Here is an 18,070-nt window from a genome sequence, read left to right on the forward strand (position 1 = left end):
AACATAGCTAAAACTTACTTGGTTCACGAGAAATGCTGAAAGGTGTTTTCTAGGTTTTATATACTGTGGAAAATCTAAGGTTTTAAAAATTCTTAGATGATTAGTTTTAGGGTATGGATTAAGAGTTCTGTTAAGCCTTATGTAATTTTTACTTGCTAGTAGTTAAATGCTATGTCTAGTTGACCATCAGTGGTCTATTTAAAACTGCTTTCTTGGGGCTTCCCTAGTGACGCAGTGGTTAAGAATCCACCTGCCAATGCAGGGATCATGGGTTCAAGCCCTGGTCTGGGAAGATCCCACATGCCATGGAGCAACTAAGCCCATGCACCACAACTGCTGAGCCTGTGCTCTAGAGCCTGCGAGCCACAACTGCTGAGCTCGCGTGCCACAGCTACTAAAACCCACGTGCCTAGAGCCCATGCCCCACAACACGAGAAGCCACCACAATGAGAAGCCCATGCACCGCAATAAAGAGTAGCCCCTGCTTGTTGCAACTAGAGAAAGCCTGCGTATAGCAACGAAGACCCAATGCGGCCAAAAATAAAATTAAAATAAAAGAATAATAAAAAATAAGTTTATTAAAAAAGTAAAATAGAACTGCTTTCTTTATAAACAGGCATATATTCCAAATTAAGATATTTCTAGAAATTCGAATGGAAAAAGCACCAGAATGAGCATCAGTAAATCACAATTCTAGTTTTCTCTGTCACTCATGAGCAAACTGTAAAAGACTGTATTATACATGCTGTACCTGAATTTTGAAGTTCCTAAATTTAGTCTCATTACTAAAAAATCAAAATTTAACCTTTTAAGTTTCAATTCCCTCCTGCACAGAAATGCACTATGATTACATTTTGGTGTGATAGTAGTGATATGACTAACAGTCTTGGCAGTTGTTAAACCACAGGTGGGGAGCTGGGCAACCTTAATAGAGGGATGGCTCCAGCGCTGTCATACTTGGCCATTGTAAGTCAGAATGTGAAATGACATTTACATTTTCTTAGTAGTCTTGATAGGAGTTTTGAATTTTGTAAACAACTGAGACTACTGGGAGGATTTCTTTTTCTCACTGTATGAAGCCATGGAATTTGCTTTAATGATTAACACGTATATTAGAAGCAATCATTATATCATCTAAACTGAATCTCTCTTTTTTCTTAGTAGCAATTTTTTTTTTTTAATGTACAAGATCATTACCATAAGTTGCTTCTGTGGTTTTGATTCCCTTAGATATAGGGGAGGACTTTCCTCTGAGTAACAATAACTGTTGTGTATATTTGAATAGATTTGGATACTAGTCTATCAAGCTTGATAGACAACTGAGCAAATATGACTACTAGGTAACAAACCTAAAAAAGAAGAGCTCTTAAACCCAGACATGTACTTACCACCTCAAGTTAAGGATTGATTTAAATCATCTGCCTGCCCATGAGCCCAATCATTCATTAAAGGTTAAAATGGCCTAAATATTGACACTTTTAACATTCTTTCCCAGAGTTACTGTTCGTGCAGCATACAACAATTTATTTATTTATTTATTTATAAATTTATTTATTTTTGGCTGCATTGGGTCTTCGTTGCTGCACAACGGCTTTCTCTAGTTGCGGCAAGTGGGGGCTACTCTTCATTGCGGTGAGCAGGCTGCTTTTGCGGTGGCTTCTCTTGTTGTGGAGCACAGGCTCTAGGTGCGTGGGCTTCAGTAGTTGTGATGCACGGGCTTAGTTGCTCAGTGGCACCTGGAATCTTCCCAGACCAGGGCTTGAACCCGTGTCCCCTGCATTGGCAGCTGGATTCTTAACCACTGTGCCCCCAGGGAAGTCCACAATTTATTCTTTTCCCTGTTTTAATTGCATCTTCCTGGTCAAACCCAGAGGGAATGTGGAGAAAACAGTACAGGTTTAAAAACTGGATAGTGCATTTCAGGTCCAGGCTCCATTACGGATTTGCAGCATGACCTAACTTGTTAAGTTACTTAACTGCTGTGAGCCTCTACTTCTTTCACTATAAAATGTGAATAATAACACTACCTCAAAATTTTTATGTATGGTTAAATGAGATAAAACACTTCGGGGACTTCCCTGGTAGTCCAGTGGCTAAGAATCCGTGCTCCCAATGCAGGTGACCTGGGTTCTATCCCTGGTCAGGGAACTAGATCCCACATGCATACTGCAACTAAGAGTTTGCATGCTGCAGCTAAAGATCCCGCATGCTGCAACTAAGACCTGGTGCAGCCAAAGTAAATAAATAAATAAATATTTTAAAATGAATAAATAAAACACTCAGCATGATGCAGGGTTTCCATAAATGTAGGTTCCCTTTACATATGGATACATATGTATGTACATACATAGATAGATACATACATAAGATGAAAGATCTTCAGTCCTTTCCTGATAAGAAAAATTTGATCTTATTAGAGGTTTAGTTGAGGATTGGAGGTACTAATATTGTAGCCCGAAGATGAGCATTACTATGTTAAACCCGTGCAGGTTTCCAGGAGATACTTTAATTCACGTTAGTGCTATGATGTAATAACACGTCTAGGAGAGGCAGTATAGCGTAGTGGTTAAGTGAGCTGCGTAAAGAGTTCAGACAGTGTGGGTTAGAAACCCTGCTTTACCTAGTACTAGCTGACATAACTCCTGTGTCTCAGTGCTGTTATCTGTTTCATTGGATGAACATCATACCTTATCAGGTGCTATGAGGATTAAGCAAAAAGAAAATAAATTTATAATGCCTGATCTAAAGTAGGTCTTGCAAATTGTGGTAAAATATACACACATAAAATTTACCATGTTAACCATTTTTAAGTGTACGATTCAGTGGCATTCAGGTACACTGACAATGTTATGCAACCATCACCACTATCAATTTCCGGAACTTTTTCATCATTTCAGACAGAACCTCTGACCCATTAAACAATAACTCTCCCCTGATAACCTCTATCCTACTTTCTGTCTCTATGAATTTGCTTGTTTTAGGTGCCTCATATAAGTGGAATTATACAATTTTCACTCAGCATAATGTTTTCATGAATTATTCATCATGCTGTAGCATATATCAGAATTCCCTCCTTTCTGTGACTGAATAGTAATTCACTGTATGTAAACTACATTTTATCCACTACACTAATCTGTTGTTAGACACTTGGGTTATTTCCCCCTTTTTGGCTATTGTTAATAATGATACTGTGAACATTGGTGTACAAATATATTTGAGACCTTGCTTACAGTTCTTTTGTGTATATACTTAGAGTGGAATTGCTGGATCATATAGCTTATAATACATTGTAACTACTATAAGAGTTATTTTCCAAAGCTGCCACATAAACTAGCTCTTTATCTTAGTTTTCCAGTAACAGTTTGTGTAAGAGTGAACAGAGGACGGGGCAAATATTTTCTTTGCTCTTGGCCAAATTGGCCTCCATGTTCCTGCTGCTACCTGTTGAATGCTTTTTTCAAGGACTTTTTGCTTTAAATATTGAGAGAAAAAGGCTGTCCAGAATTTACGGCTGTATCTGATTATGATAAATAGATTAATATTTTACAAAGCCCATATAATCCCGGACCATAGAATGAGAATTCTGCCACCAGATCTGATTTAGAGATAATTTAGTGCCACTTAGTCATGTGCCTTGTGCAAAGTTAGGTGCACAGTGGCAGAGGAGATAGTATTTTTTGAACAGATCAATGATGGTAAAAACATTCGGACCCAGATTTTTTGATCCAGCTTGCCTTGCAATATTAACATGAAATATTCCTGAATATTTTGATAAGCAGTAGAAAGCCATATTAATAATTTTTTCCTACTTCTGCCTTTTAAAATAAAATTACATTTGTCTTTGATAGTGCCATTTAAAGGTAATGCATTTGGCTACATAGGCTTTTTGTTTTGTTTTTTTGTAAAGCGTAGAGTTTCATTATGCCTCAGATCTCCCTTTTTAAATACAATTTTAATGCTTTTTTTTCTTTTTGTCATCAATCTGTAGGTATCAAAACTGCTTTCACCAGAAAATGTGGACAGACAGCTTTCATTGCACCTAAGTGTGAAATGATTCCAATTGAATGGGTTTGTAGAAGAATAGCAACTGGTTCTTTTCTCAAAAGAAATCCTGGTGTCAAGGAAGGATATAAGTTCTACCCACCTAAAGTAGAGATGTTTTTCAAGGTAATTATTTTATACCTCCCTGTCTTACTATAACATAGCAACAAGTTTATTACAAAGTCAAAAGATTTAAATATTATCAAAGCTTTTGATATTACAGTTGTCATTTCAGAAATATTTGTCAAAAATGTACACTTTAATTAGCAATGATAATTCAGATTTTTAAAAGAAAACCTTTGAAAATCTGCTTATCTATTTTGTACCAACATGACTAAAAAAATGAACAAATTAAAATTAGCAGTTACGAGTCACTGGGAGAGCCTTTCCCAGAAGGATGGAGTGACACTTTGTCCTCAGGAAAAGGTGGGGTTTTTTTTGTTTGTTTGTTTCTTTTTATTTTTTTATTTTTTTTTTTGTGGTACGCGGGCCTCTCACTTTTGTGGCCTCTCCCGTTGCGGAGCACAGGCTCCGGACTCGCAGGCTCAGTGGCCATGGCTCATGGGCCCAGCTGCTCCGCGGCATGTGGGATCTTCCTGGACCGGGGCATGAACCCTTGTCCCCTGCATCAGCAGGTGGACTCTCAACCACTGCGCCACCAGGGAAGCCCAGGAAAAGGTGTTTTTTGTTTTTGGAGGCGGGTTGCGGGATCTTAGTTCCCCAACCAGGGATTGAAGGTGTACCCTAGGCAGTGAAAGCTCGGAGTCCTAACCACTGGACAGCCAGGGAATTGCCAGGAACAGGTTGGTGGGAAGCCTGGGTGAAGAAAAGATGAACACAAGAACCAGGTTCAAATCACCTCTACTCTTTGAACCCTATTAGGTGAAGCCAGAGTGAGGCCTTCACATAATGAGATTGAACTACCTGTTTTCTAAAAGGAAAACCAATAGAAAGATTAAAGAAAAAATTACTGTTATCTACAGTCCTGTGGCTGACAGGGTCTTGGTGCTTCGGCCAGGTGTCAGACCTGAGCCTCTGAGGTAAGAGAGCTCAGTTCAGGACATTGGACCACCAGAGACCTCCTGGCCCCACGTAATATCAATCGGTGAGAGCTCTCCCAGAGATCTCTGTCTCAGTGCTAAGACCCTGCTCCACTCAACGACCAGCAAGCTCCAGTGCTCGGCAGCCCATGCCAAACAACTAGCAAGACAGGAACACAACCCCACCCATTAGCAGAGAGGCTGCCTAAAATCATAATAAGTACACAGACACCCCAAATCACAACACCAGACACGGTCCTGCCCACCAGAAAAACAAGATCCAGCCTCATCCAACAGCACACAGGCACCAGTCCCCTCCACCAGGAAGCCTACACAACCCACTGAACCAACCTTACCCACTGGGGGCAGACACCAAAAACAACAGGAACTATGAATGTGCAGCCTGCGAAAATGAGACCTCAAACACAGTAAGTTAAGCAAAACAAAAAGACAGAGAAATACACAGCAGATGAAGGAGCAAGGTAAAAACCCACCAGACAAAACAAGTGAAGAGGAAATAGGCAGTCTACCTGAAAAAGAATTCAGAGTAATGATTGTAAAGATGATCTAAAATCTTGGTAATAGAATGGAGAAAACGCAAGAAATGTTTAACAAGGACCTAGAAGAACTAAAGGGCAAACAAACAATGATGAACAACACAGTAAATGAAATTAAAAATTCTCTAGAATGAATCAATACCAAAATAACTGAGGCAAAAGATGGGATAAGTGACCTGGAAGATAAAATAGTGGAAATAACTACTGCAGAGTAGAATAAAGAAAAAAGAATGAAAAGAATTGAGGACCATCTGAGACACCTCTAGGACAACATTAAACACACCAAGATTCGAATTATAGGGGTCCCAGAAGAAGAATAGGAAAAAAAAGGGACTGAGAAAATATTTGAAGAGATTATAGTTGAAAACTTCCCTAATATGGGAAAGGAAATAGTCAATCAAGTCTAGGAAGTGCAGAGTCCCATATAGGATAAATCCAAGGAGAAACATGCCAAGACACATATTAATCAAACTATCAGAAATTAAATACAAAGAAAAAATATTAAAAGCACCAAGGGAAAAGCAACAAATAACGTACGTACAAGGGAATCCCCATAAGGGTAACAGCTGATTTTTCAGCAGAAACTCTGCAAGCCAGAAGGGAGTAGCAAGACATATTTAAAGTGATGAAAGGGAAAAACCTACAACCAAGGTTACTCTACCTGGCAAGGATCTCATTCAGATTTGACGGAGAAATTAAAACCTTTACAGACAAGCAAAAGCTAAGAGAATTCAGCACCACCAAACCAGCTTTACAACAAATGCTAAAGGAACTTCTCTAGGCAGGAAACACAATAGAAGGAAAAGACCTACAATAACAAACCCAAAACATTAAGAAAATAGTAATAGGAACATACATATCTATAATTACCTTAAAAGTAAATGGATTAAATGCTCCAACCAAAAGACACAGGCTCACTGAATGGATACAAAAACAAGACCCGTATTTATTATGTCTACAAGAGACCCACTTCAGACCTATGGACACATACAGACTGAAAGTGAGGGGATGGAAAAAGATATTCCATGCAAATGGAAACCAAAAGAAAGCTGGAGTAGCAATTCTCATATCAGAAAAAATTAGACTTTAAAATAAAGACTATTACAAGAGACAAAGAAGGACACTACAGAATGATCAACGGGTTAGTCCAAGAAGAAGATATAACAGTTGTAAATATTTATGCACCCAACATAAGAGCATGTCAATACATGAGGCAAATGGTAACAGCCATAAAAGGGAAAATTGACAGTAACACAATAATAGTAGGGGACTTTAACACCCCACTTTCACCAATGGACAGATCAACCAAAATGAAAATAAGTGAGGAAACACATGCTTTAAATGACACATAAACAGGATGGACTTAATTGATATTTACAGGACATTCCATCCAAAAACAACAGAATACACTTTCTTCTCAAGTGCTGATGGAACCTTCTCCAGGATAGATGATATCTTGGGTCACAAATCAAGCCTTGGTAAGTTTAAGAAAATTGAAATCATATTAAGTATCTTTTCCAACCACAATGCTGATACTAGATATCAATTACAGGGAAAAAACTGCAAAAAAATACAAGCACATGGAGGCTAAAAAATACACCACTAAATAGCCAAGAGTTCACTGAAGAAATCAAAGAGGAAATCAAAAAACACCTAGAAACAAATGACAATGAAAACACGACAACCCAAAACCTATGGGATGCAGCAAAAGCAGTTCTAAGGGGGAAGTTTATAGCAATACAATCCTACCTCAAGAAACAAGAAATATCTCAAATAAACAACCTAACCTTACATGTAAAGCAATTAGAGAAAGAACAACCAAAAAAAAACCCCCAAAGTGAGCAGAAGGAAAGAAATCATAAAGATCAGATCAGAAATAAATGAAAAGAAATGGAGGAAATGATAGCAAAGATCAATAAAACTAAAAGCTGGTTCTTTGAGAAGATAAACAAAATTGATAAACCTTTAGCCAGACTCATCAAAAAAAAAAAAAGGGAGAAGACTCAAATCAACAGAATTAGAAATGAAAAAGGAGAACTAACATCTGACACTGCCGAAATACAAAGGATCATGAGATATTACTACAAGCAACTATATGCCAATAAAATGGACAATCTGGAAGAAATGGTGAAACTCTTAGAAAAACACAACCTTCCAAGACTGAACCAGAAAGAAATAGAAAATATAAACAGACCAATCACAGACACTGAAATTGAGACTGTGATTAAAAATCTTCCAACAAACAAAAGCCCAGGACCAGATGTCTTCACAGGTGAATTCTATCAAATATTTAGAGAAGATCTACACCTATCCTTCTCAAACTCTTCCTAAATATAGCAGAGGGAGGAACACTCCCAAACTCATTCTACAAGACTACCATCACCTTGATACCAAAACCAGACAAAGATGTCACAAAAAAAGAAAACTATGGGCCAATATCACTGATGAATATAGATGCAAAAATCCTCAACAAAATACTAGCAAACAAAATCCAACAGCACATTAAAAGGATCATACACTATGATCAAGTGGGGTTTATCCCAGGAATGCAAGGGTTCTTCAATATATGGAGATCAATCAATGTGATACACCATATTAACAAATTGAAGGATGAAAACTATGTGATGATCTCAATAGATGCAGAAAAAGTTTTTGACAAAATTCAACACCCATTTATGATAAAAACTCTCTAGAAAGTAGGCATAGAGGGAATTTACCTCAACATAATAAAGGCCATATATGACAAACCCACAACAAACATCATTCTCAATGGTGAAAAAAGTGAAGCCCTTTCCACTAAGATCAGGAACAATACAAAGTTGCCCACTCTCACCACTATTATTCAACATAATTTTGGAAGTTTTAGCCACAGCAATCAGAGAAGAAAAATAAAAGGAATCCAAATCGGAAAAGAAGAAGTAAAACTGTCACTGTTTGTAGATGACATGATAGTATACATAGAGAATCCTAAAGATGCTACCAGAAAATTACTAGAGCTAATCAATGAATTTGGTAATGTTACAGGATACAAAAATAATGCTCAGAAATCTCTTGCATTCGTATACACTGATGATGAAAAATCTGAAAGAGAAATTAAGGAAACACTCCCATTTACCATTGCAACAAAAAGAATAAAATACTTAGGAATAAACCTACCTCAGGACACAAAAGACCTGTATACAGAAACCTATAAGACACTGGAAAGAAATTAAAGATGATACAAACCGATGGAAAGATATACCATGTTTTTGGATTGGAAGAATCAACATTGTGAAAATGACTATACTACCCAAAGCAATCTACAGATTCAATGCAATCCCTATCAAACCACCACTGGCATTTTTCACAGAACTAGAACAAAAAAATCCACACTGTGTATGGAAACACAAAAGACCCTGAATAGCCAAAGCAATCTTGTGAAAGAAAAATGGAGCTGGAGGAATCAGGCTCCCTGACTTTAGACTGTACTACAAAGGTACAGTAATAAGATAGTATGGTACTGGCACAAAAACAAATATAGATCAATGGAACAGGATAGAAGGCCCAGAGATAAACCCATGCACTTATGGTCATCTTATCTTTGATAAAGTAGGCAAGAGTATACAATGGAGAAAAGACAACCTCTTCAATAAGTGCTGCTGGGAAAACTGGACAACTACATGTAAAGGAATGAAATTAGAGCACTCCCTAACACCATACACAAAAATAAACTCAAAATGGATTAAAGAGCTAAATGTAAGGCCAGACACTATAAAACTCTTAAAGGAAAACATAGGCAGAACACTCTGACATAAATCACAGCAAGATCCTTTTTTACCCACCTCCTAGAGTAATGGAAATAAAAACAAAAATAAACAGATGGGACCTGATGAAACTTAAAAGCTTTTGCACAGCCAAGGAAAACATAAGATGAAAAGACAACCCTCAGAATGGGAGAAAATATTTGCATACAGAGCAACTGACAAAGGATTAATCTCTAAAATACACAAGCAACTCATGCAGCTCAATATCAAAAAACATCAACCCAATCCAACAATGGGCAGAAGACCTAAATAGACATTTCTCCAAAGAAGATATACAGGTTGCCAACAAACACGTGAAAGGATGTTCATCATCACTAACCATTAGAGAAATGCAAATCAAAACTACAATGAGGTATTACCTCACACCAGTCAGAATGGCCATCATTAAAAAATCTAGAAACAATAAATGCTGGTGAGGGTGTTGAGAAAAGGGAACCCTCTTGCACTGTTGGTGGGACTGTAAATTGATACAGCCACTATGGAGAACAGTATGGAGGTTCCTTAAAAAATAGAACTACCATATGACCCAGCAATTCCACTACTGGGCATATACCCTGAGGATACCATAATTCAAAAAGGGACATGTACCACAATATTCACTGTAGTGCTATTTACAATATCCAGGACATGGAAGCAATCTATGCAGCAACAGATGAATGGATAAAGAAGATGTGGCACATATATACAATGGAATATTACTCAGCCATTAAAAGAAACGAAATTGAGTTATTTGTAGTGAGGTGGATGGACCTTTTTATTTCCACTCTGTATGACAGACCTAGAGTCTGTCATACAGAGTGAAGTAAGTCAGAGAGAGAAGAACAAATACTGTATGCTTACACATATATATTGAATCTTAAAAAAAAAAAAAGGGACTGAAGAACCTAGGGGCATGACAGGAAAAAAGACATAGATGTAGAGATTGGACTTGAGGACATGGGGACGGGGAAGGGTAAGCTGGGTCGAAGTGAGAGAGTGGTATTGACATATATACACTACTGAATGTAAAATAGATAGCTAGTGGGAAGCTGCCTCATAGTATAGGGAGATCAGCTCGGTGCTTTGTGACCACCTAAAGGGGTGGGATAGGGAGGGTGGGAGGGAGACGCAAGGGGGAAGGGATATGGGGATATATGTATACGTATAGCCGATTCACTTTGTTATGCAGCAGAAATTAACACAACAATGTAAAGCAATTACACTCCAATAAAGATGTTAAAAAATAAATAAAAAGTATAATTAGCAGTTATTAGGAAGAAGAGAAAAGTAACAATTTAGTAAATTTTTAAATCTATTATTGAAGAGTTTGAGGTAAAGGCTAATAAGGGGACCTTTTTATATTCTTTTTTTTTTTGGCCACACTATGTGGCTTGTAGGATCTCAGTTCCCCAACCAGGGATTGGACCCAGGCCACAGTAGTGGAAACCTGGAATCCTAACCACTATGCACCAGGGAACTCCCAAGGGATCTTTTTATAGTCTAATACAGAAAAACTGTTACCCTCAATGTTTCTTATAAGCAAAAACATAAAATAAAGGATGTAGGAATCAACGGTCATGAATTTGTATTGGTTTTCTTTATTGAAACTGCTTTTTTTTTATCTTTGTTTATGCTGTTAAGTATATTTCTTCTATTTCAGAAGCAATGTTATTGTTGCTTTTTATTTTATTTATTTATTTTTTTTATGGGCTGCACTGTGCAACTTGTGGGATCTTAGTTCTCCAACCGGGGGTTGAACCCAGGCCTTCTGCCGTAAAAGCACGGAGTCCTAACCACTGGACCACCAGGGAATTCCCTGCTGTTGCACTTTTATTCAGTGAACTGCACAGCTTAAAGCATTGTCTTATAATTATACAAATCAAGAATCCATAAAAGAAAAATTTCGTGTTCAGTTGGGACACTACTTAGAATAAAATGAAAGTATTTTATTTTTTCACGCATCTCTTTACTTTGCACGAAGTCTCTTGAATTATCAAGTAATGTCACTGAGGACTTATAGTCAGTCTTGTATGAATTCTTATCAAAAATAAGGTTAGGGGATTATGAAAGTTGCATTCTGGAAAGATTTTGGTGGACTAAAATGTGTTTTGGCCTTCTTACCATCTCTGTTGCCTCTGATTGAGGAAAGATAAAAATCACAAACTTGTATTTAAATTATTTATATATGGAAAGCAAATTCTTTACAAATACTTTATGACATAGAATAAGCTACCCCAAAATTTTGAATTTTAAAGTAGCTATTGAAAATAGAAGAGTTTAAAAGGATTGCTGTGAATTAAAGGGTATTTTAAACAAACATTAAATATTTAGAGAAAATGAATATTTCTGAGGAATTTATTGTGCTCAAGGGAAAAAGGACTTCAGTTTATCTGAAAAGTTCAAAATTTTTGTATTTAATTGTACTTCTATACTTTTTTCTCAGGATGATGCTAATAATGATCCACAGTGGTCTGAGGAACAGCTAATTGCTGCAAATTTTTGCTTTGCTGGACTTGTTATAGGCCAAACTGAAGTGGATATCATGAGTCATGCTACACAGGCTATTTTTGAAATACTGGAGAAATCCTGGTTGCTCCAGAACTGTACACTGGTTGATATGAAGGTACAAATGAAATGGAGTTTTGAAAGTAAAGGTTATAACCGAGAAATGTCTTTAGTAGTAATTTTGAAAAACTCTTTGGTGATGTGCTATTTCTAGATTGAATTTGGTGTTGATGTAACCACCAAAGAAATTGTTCTTGCTGATGTTATTGATAATGATTCCTGGAGACTCTGGCCATCAGGAGATCGAAGCCAACAAAAAGACAAACAGGTAGGTAATGCTTCAGGTTTTCTTTAATCCTTTGCAAGATCAGGCTGGGATAGAGGAGAAAGGGAGGATGGGAGGAAAAGAAAAGTCAGTTATTGTTACTTATGATATGAACCTGAGTTGTTGATTGCTATTTATTTTTAAAGATAAATATCTCTTATGTTTCATATATCATGGAAAAAAGATAGGAGTGATACTTTACATTTATGAAGCAGATTTCTCATTTATTATTTTAATAGACTCTCACGCAGAGTAAGTATTATCCTTGTTTGGCTAATTGAAACCTAAGGCTCTAAGATGATAGATATCTTCACAGTTACAAGAGTTAGTGGCAGATCTGGAACTCGGGTCTTGCAGATCTTATCAGGCTCCATATCTGCTCTTTCCTATGAAAAACAAAATTAGGGCAAGACCCTCTCTATACTTAATACGTAAGAATTGTCAGGGCGGCTAATTGTAGTTGCTGGTGTAGTAACTCAAATGAAAATACAAGTATACATCACTATCTGAAGTTTCTCTAGTCTAATTCAGGAAATCAATTTGTTGACTCACATACATTTTCAGATATATCCTTTGCTATGCAAACTCTTCATAATCTGTACCCAAAACTCAGAAACCAAATAATTTCAGATAGGAAGAATATTACTAATGGAATACTTTACCCAGTCTTCTTTTCTATCAGAAAATTCTGGCTCTTTGAACTGACTTAGGTCTGGGAATTGGGTGAGAGGTAGTGAGTCTCTATAATGGTGGCTCACATCAGTCATCTCTGCTTACTAGATCTAGTTGCTGGGTGTTTTTTGGGAGAGGGAGTAGGGGGAGTTCATGCACATCTAGTAGTTGTATTCTAAACTTACTGTCTTATTTTCTAGTCATATCGTGACCTCAAGGAAGTAACTCCTGAAGGGCTGCAGATGGTAAAGAAAAATTTTGAGTGGGTTGCAGAAAGAGTAGAGGTAAACCTTTTGTAATAAATCAGTATTGTATGTTTTCCTCCAAGAAAATCTTGCTTCAAAAAGAAAAAAAAAAAAAAAAAAATGAGAGGGTGCAGTGCTTTTCTTTTTTCCAGTGACTTTAAAGAAAGGAGCACCTTTAAAAAATGTACCAGCTGAACTGTCCTCACTGGCATACTGGAACTCCCTGCTATGAAACTGGCCAGTCCTCATCTCCCAAATCCTGTTGGGGAAACCTGGAATCCTTTCCTCCCTGCCCTCTATAGGAGAAACCTTACATTTCCTACCCACCTCTCCACTGCTACTCAGAGTTCTACTAGCAAGAGTTTAGAATTGGAACTCCATGTGACATTAAAATGTCACTCTAGGGCTTCCCTGGTGGCGCAGTGGTTGAGAGTCCGCCTGCCGATGCAGGGGACGCGGGTTCGTGCCCCGGTCTGGGAGGATCCCACATGCCGCGGAGCGGCTGGGCCCGTGAGCCATGGCCGCTGAGCCTGCGCGTCCGGAGCCTGTCCTCCGCGGCGGGGGAGGCCACAGCAGTGAGAGGCCCGCGTAACGCATAAAAAAAAAAAAAAAAATGTCACTCTAAAATTTATGGTATAATTATTAGTATAATTCCATGGAAATTGAATGGGGTTTATGGTTATCCAAGGGTAGTAACTACTTTTTAGATTTCCATAGGAACATGCATTTTGAATTCCAAGCAACTAACTTAAAAAGATTTATAATATGACTTCTATTATGGCTGATTATACCTTAAAACCCCATTGAACAGAATGTACTAAAAATCTTCAATGACATATTTTATATTATAGCTTCCTGAATATTTAAAAGGTTTGAGTATTTATCCTTGCTTTTTATTACAATAGTAAACAATTTATCTGATTAAAAATCTTACTCATTAGGTCTTAGTTATGAAGACCACTTTCCTTTATATAGAGAGTTTATTTTGAAAAATAAATCCTCTATCATTTTGTTCTGCTTGTCTGTCTTAAATTTAGTCTATTAAAGGAAATATTGTGACAGGTTGTAATTTTGCTATAAGCTATAGCTCTGTAAACTGACTATTCTTACAGTACTCATTCCTATATTTATTCATTTTTGTCTTTGCCTTCTTTTGCGTATTCATGTTTTTCTTTTCCAGTTGCTTCTGAAACCAGAAAGTCAGTGCAGGGTTGTAGTACTGATGGGCTCAACCTCTGATCTTAGTCACTGTGAAAAAATTAAGAAGGCTTGTGGAAATTTTGGCATTCCCTGTGAACTTAGGGTAACATCTGCCCATAAAGGACCAGATGAAACTCTGAGGATTAAAGCTGAGTATGAAGGTAAATGTAGAATAACTAGAGCATTTCAGGAAGTTCTCCTGATTTTGCCCCAAATTTTATATTTAGACTAATAATGCTGAAAAATAGTTTCACCACATTCCAAAGGAAAAAATGTGATATTCTAGGCTTTCATGATGTTTACCTCCAAAAGTTTTAAGGTGCTCTAGGAGCTTATAAAAAAGAATGGACCAGGGAGAAAGAACTGAAAATGCAAGCATGGGAGGAAAATGAAGACTAGAATTAGTCTTTACCTAATCCCCTCAAGCATCGTTTCTAATATGCTCCAACAGAAGATAGGCCCCACGTCAATTACAGAAGGAGGGCCTAGGGTTGAAGCAGCAGATCCTCTCAAGTATCTTTAAGGGTCAGCCTTTCCTGGGAGGCAGTCAAACATGAAATTAAGGAATAATTTCAGAATTTAGTATATAAAAGAAATGTCTTGATGGGATAGCATCTAAAATATGGAGCCCTGTAGATTGGAATGTTTCTCAACTGCAAAAAATATTGGTTAAGTATTCCTTCTGAAGGTAGTTGCTATAGGAGCATATTTACTGAATTTTGGAGGGTTTTTTTTTTCAGGGGGTGGGTGGGAAGGTCTCAGACCTCTTTGATAAGCTAATAAAAGCCAGATCTCTTTCTCCAGAAAAATGCAAATGTAAAATTTTGGATTCTAAGTTAGGAATCACTGTTGTAGGAAACAAAGGAATAACTTATGAATTTATGAAAGAATAAAATATTTATGAGGTATGTTTAAAATATATTGAAGGGTCTTAAATATTTCGATACTATATTATTGAATTCAGTTCCTCAACTCTTATTTCAAGAAGTGTCACTAAACACATATATGTGGAACATAGAAAAATGGTACAGATGAACCGGTTTGCAGGGCAGAAATCGAGACACAGATGTAGAGAACAAACATATGGCCACCAAGGGGGGAAACCCGCCGGGGGTGGGGGTGGGGGTGGGGGTGTGATGAATTGGGCGATTGGGATTGACATGTATACACTGATGTATATAAAATTCATGACTTATAAGGACCTGCTGTATAAAAAAAGATAAAATAGAAAAATTTTAAAAAGTGTCACTAAACCTCTAGTCTCTATTAATTGTATCTCCCATACCCTGTTGGTTGAAAGACACCAGGACAGATGCCACTTCAGGTGGTGTCATTCTTTGCTTCAGAGAGCCAAAGTAGCAATAGTGGAAGGGGCCTTTGAACCGTTCCCTCACTCACACCCTGGTGTTATACCTCCTTTATACTACAGATCTCAAAGATGGCCAAACTTCTTGCTACTTCATTACTTGATATACAGTAAGTGGCAGAGTGAACCTTATATTTTTAATATATATTTAATAATAGTGTCAATATAGTGCTTTTTCTGGAGACTACTGTTAAAAACTCAAGGAGTTACTACACATGGGCCCTTTTTTTTTTTTTTTAACCTATCTTTAAATCTCTTGAGTGCTTAGCCTAATTATAAACTTGTAATTTGCCTAGGGGATGGCATTCCTACTGTATTTGTGGCAGTGGCAGGCAGAAGCAATGGTTTAGGACCAGTGATGTCTGGTAACACAGCATATCCAGTTATCAGCTGTCCTCCCCTCACTCCAGACTGGGGAGCTCAGGATGTGTGGTCTTCTCTTCGATTACCCAGTGGTAAGATAATTGAATTTTTAAAAAACGTTTATTAAAAAGTTTCAACTATGCACTGTAATAGAGAGAATAACATAATGAAATCTCACATACCCATTACCCAGCTTCAGAAATTAACATCTTGTTGCATCTATAGCCCTCTCCTGCTGGATTATTTAAAGCAGATCTGAGAAATTATGGCATTTTATACTTCAATATTTACGTATGTCTTTCTAAATGATAAAGACTCTAGTTTTAAAATCATAATGATACCATATTCACACCTAAGGAAAATTAATGGTAATTTCTTAAAATCTGATTTCCAACTAGTGTTCATTTTTCCAGTTGTCTCATTTGTTTTTACAGTTTATTCAAATTAAGATCCAACATAGCCCTTATATTGCATTTAGTTGATATATCTCTAAAGTCTCTTTTTTTGTTGTTCTGTTTTTGTTTTTTGGGGGGTTTTTTTGCGGTACGCAGGCCTCTTACTGCTGCGGCCTCTCCTGTTGCAGAGCACAGGCTCCGGACGTGCAGGCTCAGTGGCCATGGCTCACGGGTCTAGCCGTTCCGCGGCATGTGGGATCTTCCCAAACCGGGGCACAAACCCGTTTCCCCTGCATCAGCAGGCGGACTCCCAACCACTGCACCACCAGGGAAGCCCTAAAGTCTCTTTTAATCTCCTTTTTTTTTTTTCCTCTTTCATTTCTCCTATAGAATTTTCTGCATTCTGGACTTAGCTGATTACATTCCTGGGTGTTGTTTAACATGCTGTTCCATCCCCTATTTTCTGTAAAGTGGTGGTAAAATCTGTAGTTAGATCAAGTTCATATTTGGTTTTGGGTTTTGTTTTTTTCCCCACCCAAGAATACATCATTCATGGTATTTTGTTGTTTGTTTTGTTTTGTTTTTGTAAATGTGATTGTTACTTCTGTAGAGGAAATAAGATATTTAAAACTTAGGTATTAGAATAATTAAAACCGAGGAAGTTTCATCAGTTGGCTGGCTGAGCAGGATCTCATAAAATAACAATATTGTTGTGTGCTCATCATGGTCCAAGATAATGATCTGATCTATAAGGCCTGAGTGTCAATACTGTTTCAGTAAGAGTCGATTTGCTTATCACTTAATATACCTCATTTTTCTCACAGTCGTGTAAGTGTAAATCTGCTCTTGATACGTGTTAAGTAAGTGTGCCCTCTGACATGTTCCCATATGGACTGGCTTCTCTCTAGGCCTGCTGCACTGCTCGTCTTAGGATCTCTCTCTACAGCATCCTGGACATTCATTTTGCCTTTCCCTAGTCTCAGATCTCCTGTTTCCTAGGTCCCATATCTTTACCTTCTTGGTTTACTTTTTGTTGGAGAGCATTCTAGTGAACTTTCTGAGGAAAGGGTACAGAAGATAAACTTTTTGAGATCTTGTATACCTAAAACGTTTTTATTGCAGCTCAGTCTGATTTGATAATTTAGGAATAGAATTCGAGGTTGAAAACTATTTTCTGTCAGAATTTTTTTTTCTTTTTTTTTAATTTATTTTTGGCTGCATTGGGTCTTTGTTGCTGCTTGTAGGCTTTCTCTAGTTGCAGTGAGCAGGGACTACTCTTCGTTGCAGTGTGCGGGCTTCTCATTGTGGTGGTTTCTCTTGTTGCGGAGCTTGGGCTGTAGGCGTGCGGGCTTCAGTAGTTGTGGTGGGCAGGCTCAGTAGTTGTGGCTTGCAGGCTTTAGAGCGCAGGCTCAGTAGTTGTGGTGCATGAGCTTAGTTGCTCCGTGGCATGTGGGATCTTCCTGGACCAGGGCTCGAACCTGTGTTCCCTGCATTGGCAGGCAGGAACCACTGTGCTACCAGGGAAGCCCTGTCAGAATTTTGAGGTTGTTACTCTGCTGTCTTCTAGCTTCCAGAGTTA

General features: G+C 37.7%; 1 protein-coding gene across 1 annotated transcript in view; it reads left to right on the top strand.

The window, feature by feature from the left end:
* PAICS (phosphoribosylaminoimidazole carboxylase and phosphoribosylaminoimidazolesuccinocarboxamide synthase) overlaps positions 1 to 18,070 on the top strand; it is a 37,685-nt gene that overhangs the window by 13,245 nt on the left and 6,370 nt on the right. Inside the window, exons 6-11 of the mRNA XM_032633692.1 lie at positions 3,989 to 4,167; positions 11,864 to 12,043; positions 12,140 to 12,253; positions 13,123 to 13,206; positions 14,348 to 14,528; positions 16,030 to 16,188. Of these exons, the coding sequence (XP_032489583.1) occupies positions 3,989 to 4,167; positions 11,864 to 12,043; positions 12,140 to 12,253; positions 13,123 to 13,206; positions 14,348 to 14,528; positions 16,030 to 16,188 (897 nt within the window). The remainder of the gene's footprint in view (positions 1 to 3,988; positions 4,168 to 11,863; positions 12,044 to 12,139; positions 12,254 to 13,122; positions 13,207 to 14,347; positions 14,529 to 16,029; positions 16,189 to 18,070) is intronic.

The sequence above is a fragment of the Phocoena sinus genome, chromosome 5 (assembly GCF_008692025.1).
Source record: "Phocoena sinus isolate mPhoSin1 chromosome 5, mPhoSin1.pri, whole genome shotgun sequence".
Classification (NCBI taxonomy): domain Eukaryota; kingdom Metazoa; phylum Chordata; class Mammalia; order Artiodactyla; family Phocoenidae; genus Phocoena; species Phocoena sinus.